Source organism: Alternaria hordeiaustralica (genome assembly GCF_023758085.1).
Source record: "Alternaria hordeiaustralica strain BMP 2776 chromosome Unknown scaffold_13, whole genome shotgun sequence".
NCBI classification, from domain to species: Eukaryota; Fungi; Ascomycota; class Dothideomycetes; order Pleosporales; family Pleosporaceae; genus Alternaria; species Alternaria hordeiaustralica.
In genome coordinates, this window is record NW_026056785.1 from 794,738 (window position 1) to 807,759 (window position 13,022).

Below are 13,022 nucleotides of genomic sequence, written 5' to 3' on the forward strand. Positions count from 1 at the left end.
TAAAGAGTAGAGTTAATATAGTATAGATTTAGAATTATTTAGATCTAGTATAGAATATAAAGATTATTTAGATTTATAGAGGTATTACTAGAGTATTACGTAAGAGCGTTAGGTTTAGAGCTAAGGCGTCTAGGCCTATATATAATCTTAAAGTTAAACTTACTAAGAAACTCTATCTAGTAAATTTAGTATTTATTAAGTTTTTTATTAACTATAAAAGTCTATAAAGTAGCGTAGTTAGAGATTATCTTAATAGAATTAGTAGTTTCTACTAACTTAAGCTACTACTTTTTAAATACTTTAACTATAGCTATTAGTTTCTTATTATAAATAGCGTAGTTACACTTAGCTAGAGATATCTTTATAGAGATAAATATAATAGACTTAAAAACGCTATTAGTCTAGACTTATAATAGTATAGCTATAGTAATAGTATTAGATATATTAGTTTTAATCTAGGTTTCTAGGTCTAGATTAAAATAAAAAAGAATAGGCGCTATAGTAAACGCGTACTTAAGTCTCTTAAACGCCTTATATATAGAAGATCTTTAGATAATTAGAAAATTAGCGTAAATATTACTATTAGTCTTTTCTTAGATTAGATTAGTAAGTAGTCTTATAATATATAAGAACTTTATAATAAAGTAGTAGTAGAAGTTTATAAACTCTAGAAATATCTAGAGCTCTTTAAAAGTTATAGAAAGAGCCTAGTCTAGAATAGTCTTAATCTTAGTAGAATCTATCTTTAGCCTATTAGTAGTAAAAATAAGTCTAAGGTACTTAACTTCTATAATAGTAAACTTACTCTTATTAATATCTAAGTAAAGGCTAGCTTCTCTAAGCTTATTAACTATAGTATAAACGTAGTTCTTATATAACTTTAGTATTAGACTATACACTAGAATATTATCTAAGTATATAGAGTAGAAGTTATTAAGATACTTTTATAAGACTTTATTAATATATAACTAAAAGGTGCCTAGCGTATTATAGAAACTAAAGAGTATTACTAGGTATTTAAATAGGCTATAATAAGTAAGAAAAGCTATCTTATACTTATTACCTTTCTTAATATAAATCTTATTAAAAGTAGTAATTATATTAACTACTATAAAGTATATAATCTTAGATAATTTAGTAAGAGTTTTCTTAATTATTAGTAGAGTATTATAGTTCTTAATAGTAATAGTGTTTAGAGCGTAATAGTTAACGTAAATATAAAGGCTACTACCTAGTTTCTAGATAATAAGCACTAGTAAGGTATACTTAGACTTACTCTTATAAATCTTACTATAGAAGTTTATATTATAAATATAAGCCTTAATAGCTATACTTTTATTCTAGCTAAGGCTATATATTCTAGTAGAGAGATACTTAGAACTAGAGATAATATTAATAGTATAGTTAATAGAGCTCTATCTTTTAGATAGACTTATAGTAGTTAGATTAGAATTAAACTAGTGCGCTATATTATAGAGCTACTTAGGTAACTTACGTATAATATTCTTATAAGATTTTATAAGTATATTAAGTTTATTATAGAAGTACTTAATATCTTTCTAGATAAGAGCGCTAAGCTTAATAGAGAATATAGAAGTAAATACGCAGTAAATATAATTACGCTTATTATTATTCTTATTACTACGCTCTAGTTACTTAAAGTCTTATAAGTATATCTAAATAATATTATAGTTACTATAGATAGCTATAGTAGTAGTAGCTATTCTAGAGACGTAGTAAATATCTATAAGTACGTAGGTAGAGTTTACCTTCTTTATAGTAGTAGACCTACGCTTATATTAGGCACTATACACTATAATATTAACGCTATAGAATAAGTAGTTAGCGTAGTAATATTTACTATTAAATAGTATAGTGTAATTACGCTAGTTAATATATAGATTATACTTCTTAAGCTAAAGTAACTTAAAAATAAGATTATAGCTAGTTATATTAACTTAATAGAATAGCTTTTTAGCTTTATAGTTACTATAAGTAATAGAGACTAAAACGCCTTACGTAATAGTTTACCTAATAATACTACTATTACTAAGATAAAGCTAAAGTAGTTACTTAAGTATAAATATTTATAACTTATTATATTACGCAAATAATAATAATATATAGTTTCTAGTAGCGCTAAAGTTTATTAATTCTTCTATATTAATAGCAGCGCTAGTAGATAACATAGCTCTATATTTAAATATAAATTACTATTCTTATACTAGCTACTTACTTTTTATAATTATATTTAAACTAAGTATTACACTTCTACTAGCTACACTACTATTATTCTTATATATCTAGTTCTCTAAATATTATATATAAACCTATAAAATCTTAGATTTCTACTCTAATAAGTAGAGTAGTAGTAGAGTTAGTAGATAAAGAAAAGAAAGTCTAGTAAAGACCTTAGAGAGCGTATTAGAGTAAGTAGATACTAGTAGAGGTAAAAGAGACTATAGACTCTAGAGTATATTATAATTATTCTTTCTCTTTTTCTATCTCTAGTAGTAATAATTACTAAAGATATTTAGTTTTCTAAAGCGTTAGTAGTATTCTTAATAGACGCCTAAAGAGCTATATTAGTAAGCGTAGCCTAAAGAGTAGAAATCTTAGATATAGTAATAATAGCGCTATTCTTATAAGTAGTAGAGGTATTAGCGTTAGTAGTATAATAAGACTTACCTCTAGTATTAGAAGTACTACTATACTTAAAGTACTATCTCTACTTAAAGAGAACGCTTAGCTAAGCTTTTATTCTACTATAGCTACTATAACTACTAGAAGAAAACTTACTACTACTACTAGTAGTAGTAGTACTACTACTACTATAACTACTATAACTACCTCTACTACTACTACTTCTACTAGTATTACTACTAGTAAGGCATATAAACTATTATTAGAAGTAATAGTTATAGATAAATATATTCTAGCTATCTCTAATATAGTACTAAGTAAAGATAGAGTAACTAAACTTTATAAGTTAGATAGCATATTAAATAAGCTTCTAGTTAGATATATAGATAGAAGTAACTATAGATATAAAGTAGCTAATCTAGATATTAAAAGTTTTATTATTCTTCTACTTAAGTCTATAAAAGCTTAAATTCTAAAGTACTATAGTAGCGTTAGATATAGTATTAGTAGTATTATAAATATAATCTAAGTCTATAAAAATATTCTCTACGTTAATAAACGCGTTATAAACACCTAAAGTAGTTTAGTACTTAATCTACTAAGTAGTAGAACTATAAAAATAGTTAATAATATAGTCTATCTAGTTTTATATAAATATATAGATATTAGTCTTTAAGAGAAAGTTATAAGCACTATAATACTAGTACTTATACTTAGTGTAGTTAGTATTATTACTATAAAACTTCTTAATATTATGTATTCTAGAGCTAGTAGCTATAAGATTCTCTAAAATAGTAGAGTAGGCGCTAGCTAGTCTAAGCGTAGCTTTCTAGCTCTAAGGCTAAGGTAGTACTTAGATATTAGGCTATAGCTACTATTAAAAAGAAAAAGTAAGTAGGTTATTACTATAGCCTATAAATAGGTTATACGCTAGTAGTAAATAAATAGGCTATAGCTAGCCTAGAAGCCTATTACTATAAGTATAACTACCTATAACGCTGCTGCTAATATATATACTACTACTACTAAGGTAGCTACTATTAGTAGGTAGACTAAAGTACTACTATAGCTAGTTCTTATTATTAGTAAGCTTAGAGATATAGTTCTAGAAGTAGATATTAGAGTTACGTAATAACTAAAGCTTCTTATTAGTAACTATAATATAGCTAGCGTAGAGATTATAAACTTTTATTATATACGCGTACTTCTTAGTAAGAGACTTAATCTTAATATTAGTAATAGTATAGGTCTAAGCCTTTACGTAATTAATATAAGCCTTAATAGCCTTCTTATAGAGCTAGGCTTTATTATAGAGTTACTAGACTTACTCTATATAACTAAGTTAATTATCTATAATATTAATAATATAACTAAATATAGTTTTAGAGTATTTTTTAATAGCGTTGTAAAACTAGGTAAAAGTTCTTATATTAGTAAGAATCTTCTCTTTACTACTAGAGTAGATATTAAATAAATATATAAAGATAGTATTAGTATTATTATTATAACTAATATTAAAAATAGTCTAGCTATATAGATTAATAGCTACCTTAAGTAACTAATAATAAAAAGCGCAATAACGCTTACTATTATTCTTATTACTATTCTTATTACTATTCTTATTACTATTTTTATTACTATTAGTAATATTAAAGCGTACTTTATAAGTACGCTAGTGTTTAGTAAGAGTAGTAGTGCACTCTTAGTAGAACTAAGCTTTCTTAGCTTTATTAAAGTTAGAGTTATTCTTAAAGTTACTAAGCTTATTATTAAAGCTATTAGTAACTTTCTATTAAATCTAAGTATTAGAATTAGCGCTACTAGCGCTAGTAGCGTTCTTATTAGTTTTGTTTAGCTAGGCTATTATCTTATTAGCGCAGAGAACGTAGAATATAAAAAGCTATAGTAACTTTATATTACGCGCTAGAATATAAAGCTATAGTAATCTAGTATTACGCGCTAATATATATTAGTATTACTTTGTAACTAATATATAATTCGCGTATAAGTAGGTAGACTTATCTTAAAAAGAAGCTTATATAATATAAAAGATATAAATAAAGATAAATATATTTAATAGAATATAAGCTATTATATAAAATATAAAGGTGTAAAACCTTTATATATAAAAAGCTAGTAGGTAGCCTAGTCTAATTAGGCTAGGCTAGTTACGTAATAACGTAATAGAATAGAAACTAGCTAGAACTATAATAAAAGAAACTAATTCTTAAGTAGTATATTAAATACCTTTTAAATATCTATAGTAGCTATAGATATATACTTATATCTAGACTAGGCTATCTCTATATTATAAATAAAAGAAGTAACTAAGTTTATAGCTAAGTGCTTAGGTAGCGTACTTCTATACTATAGACTAAGAATATTATATACTATAGTAATATAGACTATTTACTTTATAATAATTTAGTTAAGACTTTTATCTATATATAATATAAGAGTAATAGGTTTTATTAAGTAGAGAGAGAACTTATCTTTCTTTCTAATTTTTAGAATTATAGCTACTTTTATATTACTTTATATATTTCTATAATAGGCTTTAGTAAAATATTCTTAGTAAATAGTATATATAAAGTACTTAATATATAACTAGTATACTTTAAGTAATTAAATAGTAATTCTATTAAACTTAGAAAAGGTACTAAAGATACTAATTATACTCTTTTTAACTTCTTCTATTAAAATATAAGTATTTTAGAGTAAATACTTATTAGATAACTTATCTATAAGAGATAGAGGCTTAGAGAAGTTATCTTCTACTAAAAAGTAGTCTAGTATAGTCTTTTATAGAGCCTTAGCCTTTTCTAAAAGTATAGTAAAAGTTTAGCTATTAATAATTAGTAGAGTATTTATTTAGTTATATATTATCTTATACTACTTAACTAGCTTATAAAGATTCTAGTTAGAAGTATAAAAATTAATATAGTATTACTAGTACTCTCTTTTAGCTTTTCTAACTTTAGTAAAAAATACTCTAGTAGCGTTAAAGAGTAGCTTACTATTAGAAGCTTTATTTCTAATATAAGCTCTATATAAGGCTTAGTACTTATTTATTTACTAGAGCGCTAAGTAGCCTAATTTATAGACTAGCTTACTAGTAACTTTAATAGTATTATTTATAGCTTTAGTAATGTCTACTATACTATTTTTAATTTATTATACTATTAGGTTATAGCTAATAGGCCTAAAGCTAATAAAATTTAGTTTAACTAGCTTAGTAAACTAAAGTAAGTTATAGTTAGAGACGTAATAGTAATACTATTCTAATATCTATTAGCTATAGCTAAGTAAAATAGTTACTAGAGTATTATAGTTAAATTCTAAATATAAAGTAGCTTATACTAAAGTTCTAGTAAAAAGAATATTTAAAAAGAAAACGTTAATAATATACTTAGCGTAATAAGTAGACTCTTTAGATTCTCTAATAAAAGAAAAGTTATTTTAACTAGCCTAGTAAGTAACTTCTAATCTACTATATATAGTAATAGACTCTAGCTTAAAGAGTTTATAGTAGGCGTTTAGATTCTCTCTAATAAGATAATTAAAAAAAAAAGTTAAAAAGACTAAGTAGTATAATATTAAGTTATCTAGAAGTTATTAATAGAAATTTAAAATAGAGTACTTATTAATCTTAACTTATAAGAAGTTTCTACTAAAGTAGAGCTAAATAATATTAGCTTTAAGGCTAGAAACTTTTTAGATATAAGTTAGAACTTATAAGTAGTTATATTTTTAGATCTTAAAGTTATTCTAGCTAATTACTAAAAAGAGTATATAGTAGCCTAAGTAGATAGAAGTCTAGATACTAGTTATAGTAAAAGGTTCTTAAATATAAATAATATTAATTTTAGTATTCTAAGTAAGTTAAAGAGTAAAAATATAGTAAAGTAAGCTTCTAGCTATATTAGACTAGTAGATTTAAAGCTAGCTATTATAGTTCTATAGGTAATTACTATTATTATTTAAAAGCTATCTTAATATAAGTTTAAATTAGTACTTATTTTAGTATCTATATATTCTATTAAGAAAGAGTTAGTATACTTAGAGTCTCTAGATCTAAAGCTTTTAGTAGAAAGTTAGTAAAGACTAAAGTTTTATATTAGCACTACTAATTATTATAGCCTAGAAGATTCTAGTACTTTAGACTTACTTATTAATTTCTATCTAAGTATAGTACTTATAAAATAGCTTTTCTTATTAGTACTTACTATAGTAGTACTTTATACTAAAGAACTAAGTATATTATTAGTAGTAATATTAATAAGTATTTCTTTAGAAGCGCTTATTAGTAGTGTTACTATAACTATAGTAGCTACTAATATTACGCGTTAACTAAACTACTTTATAGTTATTAGTATTTTTTTTATAAAGTATACTATTTACTTATTAACTTATAATAAAGCTACTAGATAGTTAGAGTAGGTAGCCTTATAGAGGCTATAGTAGTTAAAACACTTTAGTATATTCTAGTAGCTTTTAATTAGTCTTTTATATATAGCTATAGACTTACTATATCTAGAATAGTAAACTACTTTTATATAGTTTATAATCTTATAATACTTTTAATAGCTAGAGTTATATAGTAAAATAAGTAGATTCTTTTAAATTTTCTTTAAATAGTTACTCTAGCTAAATAAGTAGAAAGTATAAACTAGAGTAAAAAAAGAAATAATCTACGTAATTCTTCTATTCTCTTAGAAGCTATACTATAATAGTTAGATACTTATAAATTATACTTTAGTTTATAAAAGTACTTTATTATAAACTTTAGTTAAATAAGTAAAGATAAAGCTATTTATAATTAATCTATAGTAGCTATTAATACTTTAAACTATATAGTTAATCTAGCGCTTAGAAAGCCTAGTATCTTTACTCTTAACTACTCTAATTATAAGTTTATATAGTTCTTAGTTTATAAGATAAGCTTTAATATTTTTATTATAAAGTATAATAGCTTAACTAGTTTTTATAGCTTTAGTCTAAAGTATATTAGATAGAGTAATTCTATTTCTAATAGCTTTTATAATAGCCTTATATATAGTAAATAAAGAGGCTTATTATATATATACTACTAGCCTAAAAGTAATAAAAATATAATTATTTATAAGTAGTAGATAAGCTATAGAGCGTAGTACTAGCTTTACTATTAGTACTACTTTTATTTTAGTAGCGCCTTTTTATAAAAGTATAAAGTTTTTTAAAGTTTTTACTACTTTTATCTAAAAGTAGTAGAATAAGCTAGTAAAGGCTTTAGTATTACTTCTAAAAGCTAGTAAAAAGTTAAATAATAAGTAAATAGCTTTTAATATCTATTTCTAGAGTTCTTTAGTAATAAAGAGCTAGGTAAAGTTAGTAAAATAATCTAAATAGCTATTAATAGCTATAGCTAAGTTCTAAATAATATTATAGTAAGTTTTAGTAGCTTTTTAGTCTACTTAAATATACTAGTAAATAGCGTTTAAGATAGCTTAGTATCTTAATAGTATACTCTTACTAATAAAAGCTATAGTATAATTAAGTTTACGCTATTATCTTTTATTAAAAGTATATAAATTTTTATAAGCTAAGCTTTTAAAGTTATTTTATTAAGTTTAGAAAAGCTATACTAAGTATAGTAAACTCTTAAATATAGCTATATTAGCTATTCTAAACTATTTATACGTAAGCGTAGATATTTAGTTAGCTAAGGTAGTTAGAGGCTACTACTATAAATTAATTAGTATAAAAATATTAGTAAAAAGTTAGAGTTTTAGAATTCTAAAAAGTTAGTGTTTAGTGCGGACTATGCTAATAGTGCCTGCTTGGCACATATAAAACCAACAAGCTTGTCCTAATCAGATCTAACTTTGAATCCCAGCCTCCCGTCCTTGAAATCGAACACATCCTCCCACTTCTTACCGATATCAACCTCGTCGCCAGAGATGGTTATGCCCACCTCGGCTGCTGCCAACTCAATGTCACGCACGACCTCATCCACGGTACTATATTGTTCATTCCAAGCGCCGAACAGGACATGTCCCAGTCTAGTTCTCTCTAGCTGCTGGAAAATCTTGCGCCGTTCTCTCTCACGCATGATCTCGGACAAATCTGGCGCATCGTCAATTATGTGGCCTCCTTCCATAGGATACGTAGGTTCCCATAGTCCACCACGAGGCCCACGACGCGATGGCGATAGAGTAGTGAAGTCGTTCGTCATAAGTCGCCAGACGAAAGTGGCCCAATAGAAGCTAGAGTGCGATTGTACGATTAGTCATGTTATGTGCGCGGAATATGGTTCGCCAATACTCACATGTCTGCCTTTACACTTCCTGATGAAACTCCGTGCTCCGGGGTAACATCAAAAGGACCATCATATATCATGTCGTCCCCTACCCACTCACCGTCGCTCCAGTTACACTCCGATGCCATGTTATCCGGATCACATGGTTCTGGTAAGCCGGACTCTTGTCGTATTGCTTTCGAACATTCAGCAGCATCTTTCCAGAACTCGTCCTCGATCTCTGGTGCAGTGGCGCTGATGAATCCAGTCACTGCGAGCGAGAAGTCTGGACGTATCCACACAAGTTGTGATGAGAAGAAACCAGTGTAGATGGATCGAGCATGCATGAACCGGAAGGCGGAGAGTGCTTGTATTGCCCATCGGTAATACAGCGATAACATAATCTTATCGTCATGCGACATCGTTTGCGCTACTACAGGCACTGTCATCGCAGGCAGCTCAACCCTCTTGAGCTGGCCTGGTCCCAGTCTTTCAACGACTACGCCATCACCCGAAGTGCTGTATAGCGCACCGATATACCTAAAAGACTGAGCGCGGCCAAGTAAACGAGTAGAGACATACGTACCGAACGATCCGCGGGTGTGGTCCACCGAGGAGCTCGTACGCCTTTCGCAAACGCTTAATTGGCCAGCCATGTCTCGATCTGGGGTCTGGATATTCGCCGTTGTCTTCATCGCAGATGGGGGTGAATATGATGATTTTGTCCGCGTCTTGGTGTTGTACGCAGTCCGCAACCTCAAACAAGCGTTCGTACCAAATGGTTGGATTCGCTTCGGCGGGGACAAGCTGGCCGTTACGTACATTCGGGTATCGATTCGGGCCATCATAAGGAGGCCGAGAGTCTGGCTTCGGAGACTCGGGTGAGTGGATTGATGAGAATATGGAGCCCATGACAGTTTGCTGGTGATGGAACCGTTAAAGTCTGCGCTATGAGAAAGCTGGTAAAGGTTATGGGTCTAGCAACCAGATATATGCGCTTTCAATGGGAACACTCGCGTCCCTAACTTTGCGAGCAAACTATGGCCGTGTAGATTGCGATGCATCATAGGTCAGTCTGGAGTGGCACGACAGCGAGACGGGAAGAAGGGGCGACCCGAAAGAGAAGGATCTGCGCTTAGTACAGAGATACCTGCTTGGCACATACAAAACCAACAAAGACCTCCAGGCACTCAAGCTGTCGGCAACGAATTACTCCACCGAGTACTTCCGAGAATTAACGCGCGATTTCCAGAAGTATTCCGCATCCTTGTTGTCATACCCTTCCACCCACAAATTCACATGAACAACAGGCGCACAAGCCCCCTCGTAACTCCCATACTGCTCCACCGATTCCAAGAATATCTTCACACCCTCCGGTACATGGCTTGTATTGTCGCTGCCCGCATTGTACAAATAAAGTAACGACTCCCGTATCTTGTCTTCGATAAAAGGGTGATTCGCCCAGGCGTGAAATTGGTTCACTACGTCGCGGATGAGCAGCGGGCTACCGTCTTCCGTCTCGATGACGAAGTAGTTCCAGGCGTCTTCTAGATTCTCGACTCCATCTTCTGGTACTTCGAAGCCGTCGCTCCACATGTGGCATTCGCTGGCGTGTACACCGAGGTCCTTTACGGTGAAGATGAGTTTGTTGGCGTTGGTTTTTGTTGCTGGTTCTAGGGCGATGGGGTGGTTGGTTAGGTAGGCTCTGGAAGATGGGGAAGCGTCTTCGTTGTCTTCAGCGACTTGGACGCTCGATATTCCTGCTGGGTCTAGAACGGACCAGTAGAGGCGATCGAATGCTTCGTGGTTCATGATGCTTTTGTGTTCATCGGGAACGGGGGTTTGAATTAGCATTGTGGGAGAATGAGGGTTAGGTTTGAAGTTCTGGGCAGCATGACAGAAGATGGCGAGAAATGGACATAGCAATGTGCACGCGAATGACTTTATACTAAGCGCTATACGACGAGAGCGCAGGCAGCAATCGAGCTAGAGGCGCTTGGTCTTCGTTCTTAGCGAGGTGAGGTGGGGCATACGGCGAGTATTGCCGTTGCAAGAAGAGGAAAATAAGAGAACATACTACAACGTGCTGTGGAAGGAAGCAAGACCTAATCTGATTCGTGAAGAGAAGAAAATCCTCATTCACCTCGCCGGCCCCTCCAACGTGTTCCGTCGACTAGGCATCCTGGGATCCCTCTTCCCCATCGTAACTTCAAGCGCCTGGATCAAAGCCGTGCCATCATACCTAACGAAATTCTCGCCCTCATGTTTCTTCCCATAGACGCGAATAGGTTCAATGCCAATGCTCTTGAGCTCGTCCCGGTCGACTGCCGGCGTCCCTGGCCCTTGGAGATGGATGATGTGCGTGACGTATTTTTTGTACTGACTCTTATCCAGAGGCCCAAACACGCTCTTGGAGTCCTCACATGCCTTGGCGATAGCGGCTATGAAGTCAAGGGCGGAGTATGGGTTGGATGACGGTCCGGTCTCGCGATCGATGGTTGAGTTTAGGATGAGGATTTTGTAGCGGATCGCGGGGTTGCTGATGGCTTCGCCGATACCTTTGAGAACCAATGAAGGGATGATGGATGTGTAGAGCGAGCCGATGCTGTATATAACAGCCTGCGCATCGTTCAATGCATTGAGAACCGTTGGGTTGGCGGAAAGCCGGATCTCCTGGCCATAGGGGTTGATATACCAGAGCCTTTCAATTCTGGCTGGCAGCTCCTCTTCATCCGCTTTGGAGAAAGTGATATACTGCTTTCGAAGAGTCGGTAAAGATCCGGGTAAATTGGCGTCTTCGATTCGATCGTGCTGTTCGGTCTCATCGATTATTGGTGCACCTCCCGATACCAGGGCTGTGGATATGGAAGGGTGGGAGATGGAGTTTTGGCCGGTGATGGTGTCGCCGTTTGCGAGGCTGACTGAGATGTGGTGTGTGAAGTTGGTGTTGATCGCGGGTAAGACTGACGTGTGGCTAGGTACAGAACATATGCTGGAGAGTAGGTAGATGGCTGACTCAAACGAGCCAGTGAAGAGTCGAGCGCTGTGAGTGTCAGCTTCGAGGAGCTTGATGTGGGTAGGTGCGCTGAAGAGGATACGCGATGATAAACGTGACAGATACAACCAAAATCGAGAGTTGATCTATCGAATAGATGGAAACGACACATTGTTGCAGTGCATCAATTACATACCCAGTAAGAAACAAGTTACCGATACTCGCACCTGAGAAGTCGAAACTCGATGAGGGCCGGCGACGCTTGACGATCTCGTAGGCGACGACGTTGAGTATCGATCGTATGAGCTCTTTCTTCGCCGTCGAGATATTCGTCCAGAGCGCATGCTCAGCCTCTACAATCTGCAGCCATTCATCTCGGGCTGAAGACCGTTCTTTGGGCAGTCTGTGGTTGAAGAAAGTCTTGATAGCTGCTTTCTCGCTGTCATCGTGATCGGGGTCATCCGGGATTAGGCGGACAAGACGACCTAGAAAGGTTAACATCTAGATCATTGTTCCCAAAGAACACTCGCGTACTTCTCACATCGCCGATACCTGCCAATGTCAACGTTGTGTCGTTTCTGCCTCACACTGCGCATACCTGGTCCTCCGAAGACGCGTATCAGCTCAGACGAGCTGCCGCCGTTATCACTGATAGGGATGACATAGCTCAGCGGGCATCTCTTGTCTTCTCTGACTTTCTTGAACACGTCGACTAGATTGTTCGCAGCGCTTCCGCCTGAGAACACAACGATGCCTTTGCTTTTGAGGTTGCCGTTGGACATCGGCGAAGACGGCGTTACGTGGTCGCCGTTAGGCGTAAGAAAGTTCTCGGCAGACATGGCAAGATGCGTGCAATGATGGTTGACCACAAGGGTCGTGGCGCGGGTTTATCAAGTCATGGTGATGTTGACAGGGTGTTCGCAAAGGTGGATGCCCTTCCATGAGCTCAGAATAGCAGAGGCAGGAGTCATGCACTAATCCATTAGGGTAGTGTCACGCGTTACGCGACTAGGCAATATCTCGCATTTTGAGCACAATTTGGTATAGGCGTTTGATTGAGATTTTGCATTTGTAGTTGGTTTGGAAATGAAATTTGTACAGAACGAG

General features: G+C 33.2%; 1 protein-coding gene across 1 annotated transcript; it reads right to left on the reverse strand.

Annotated features, from left to right (window-relative positions):
* Nucleotides 1-11,059: 11,059 nt before the first annotated feature.
* On the reverse strand, nucleotides 11,060-11,909 carry J4E84_006812 (uncharacterized protein; the record flags this gene model as incomplete). The annotated part of the gene is made up of 2 exons (XM_049389399.1): nucleotides 11,060-11,841; nucleotides 11,903-11,909. The coding sequence occupies 2 exons, from the start codon at nucleotides 11,907-11,909 to the stop codon at nucleotides 11,060-11,062; spliced, it is 789 nt and encodes a 262-aa protein (XP_049243108.1).
* Nucleotides 11,910-13,022: the final 1,113 nt, after the last annotated feature.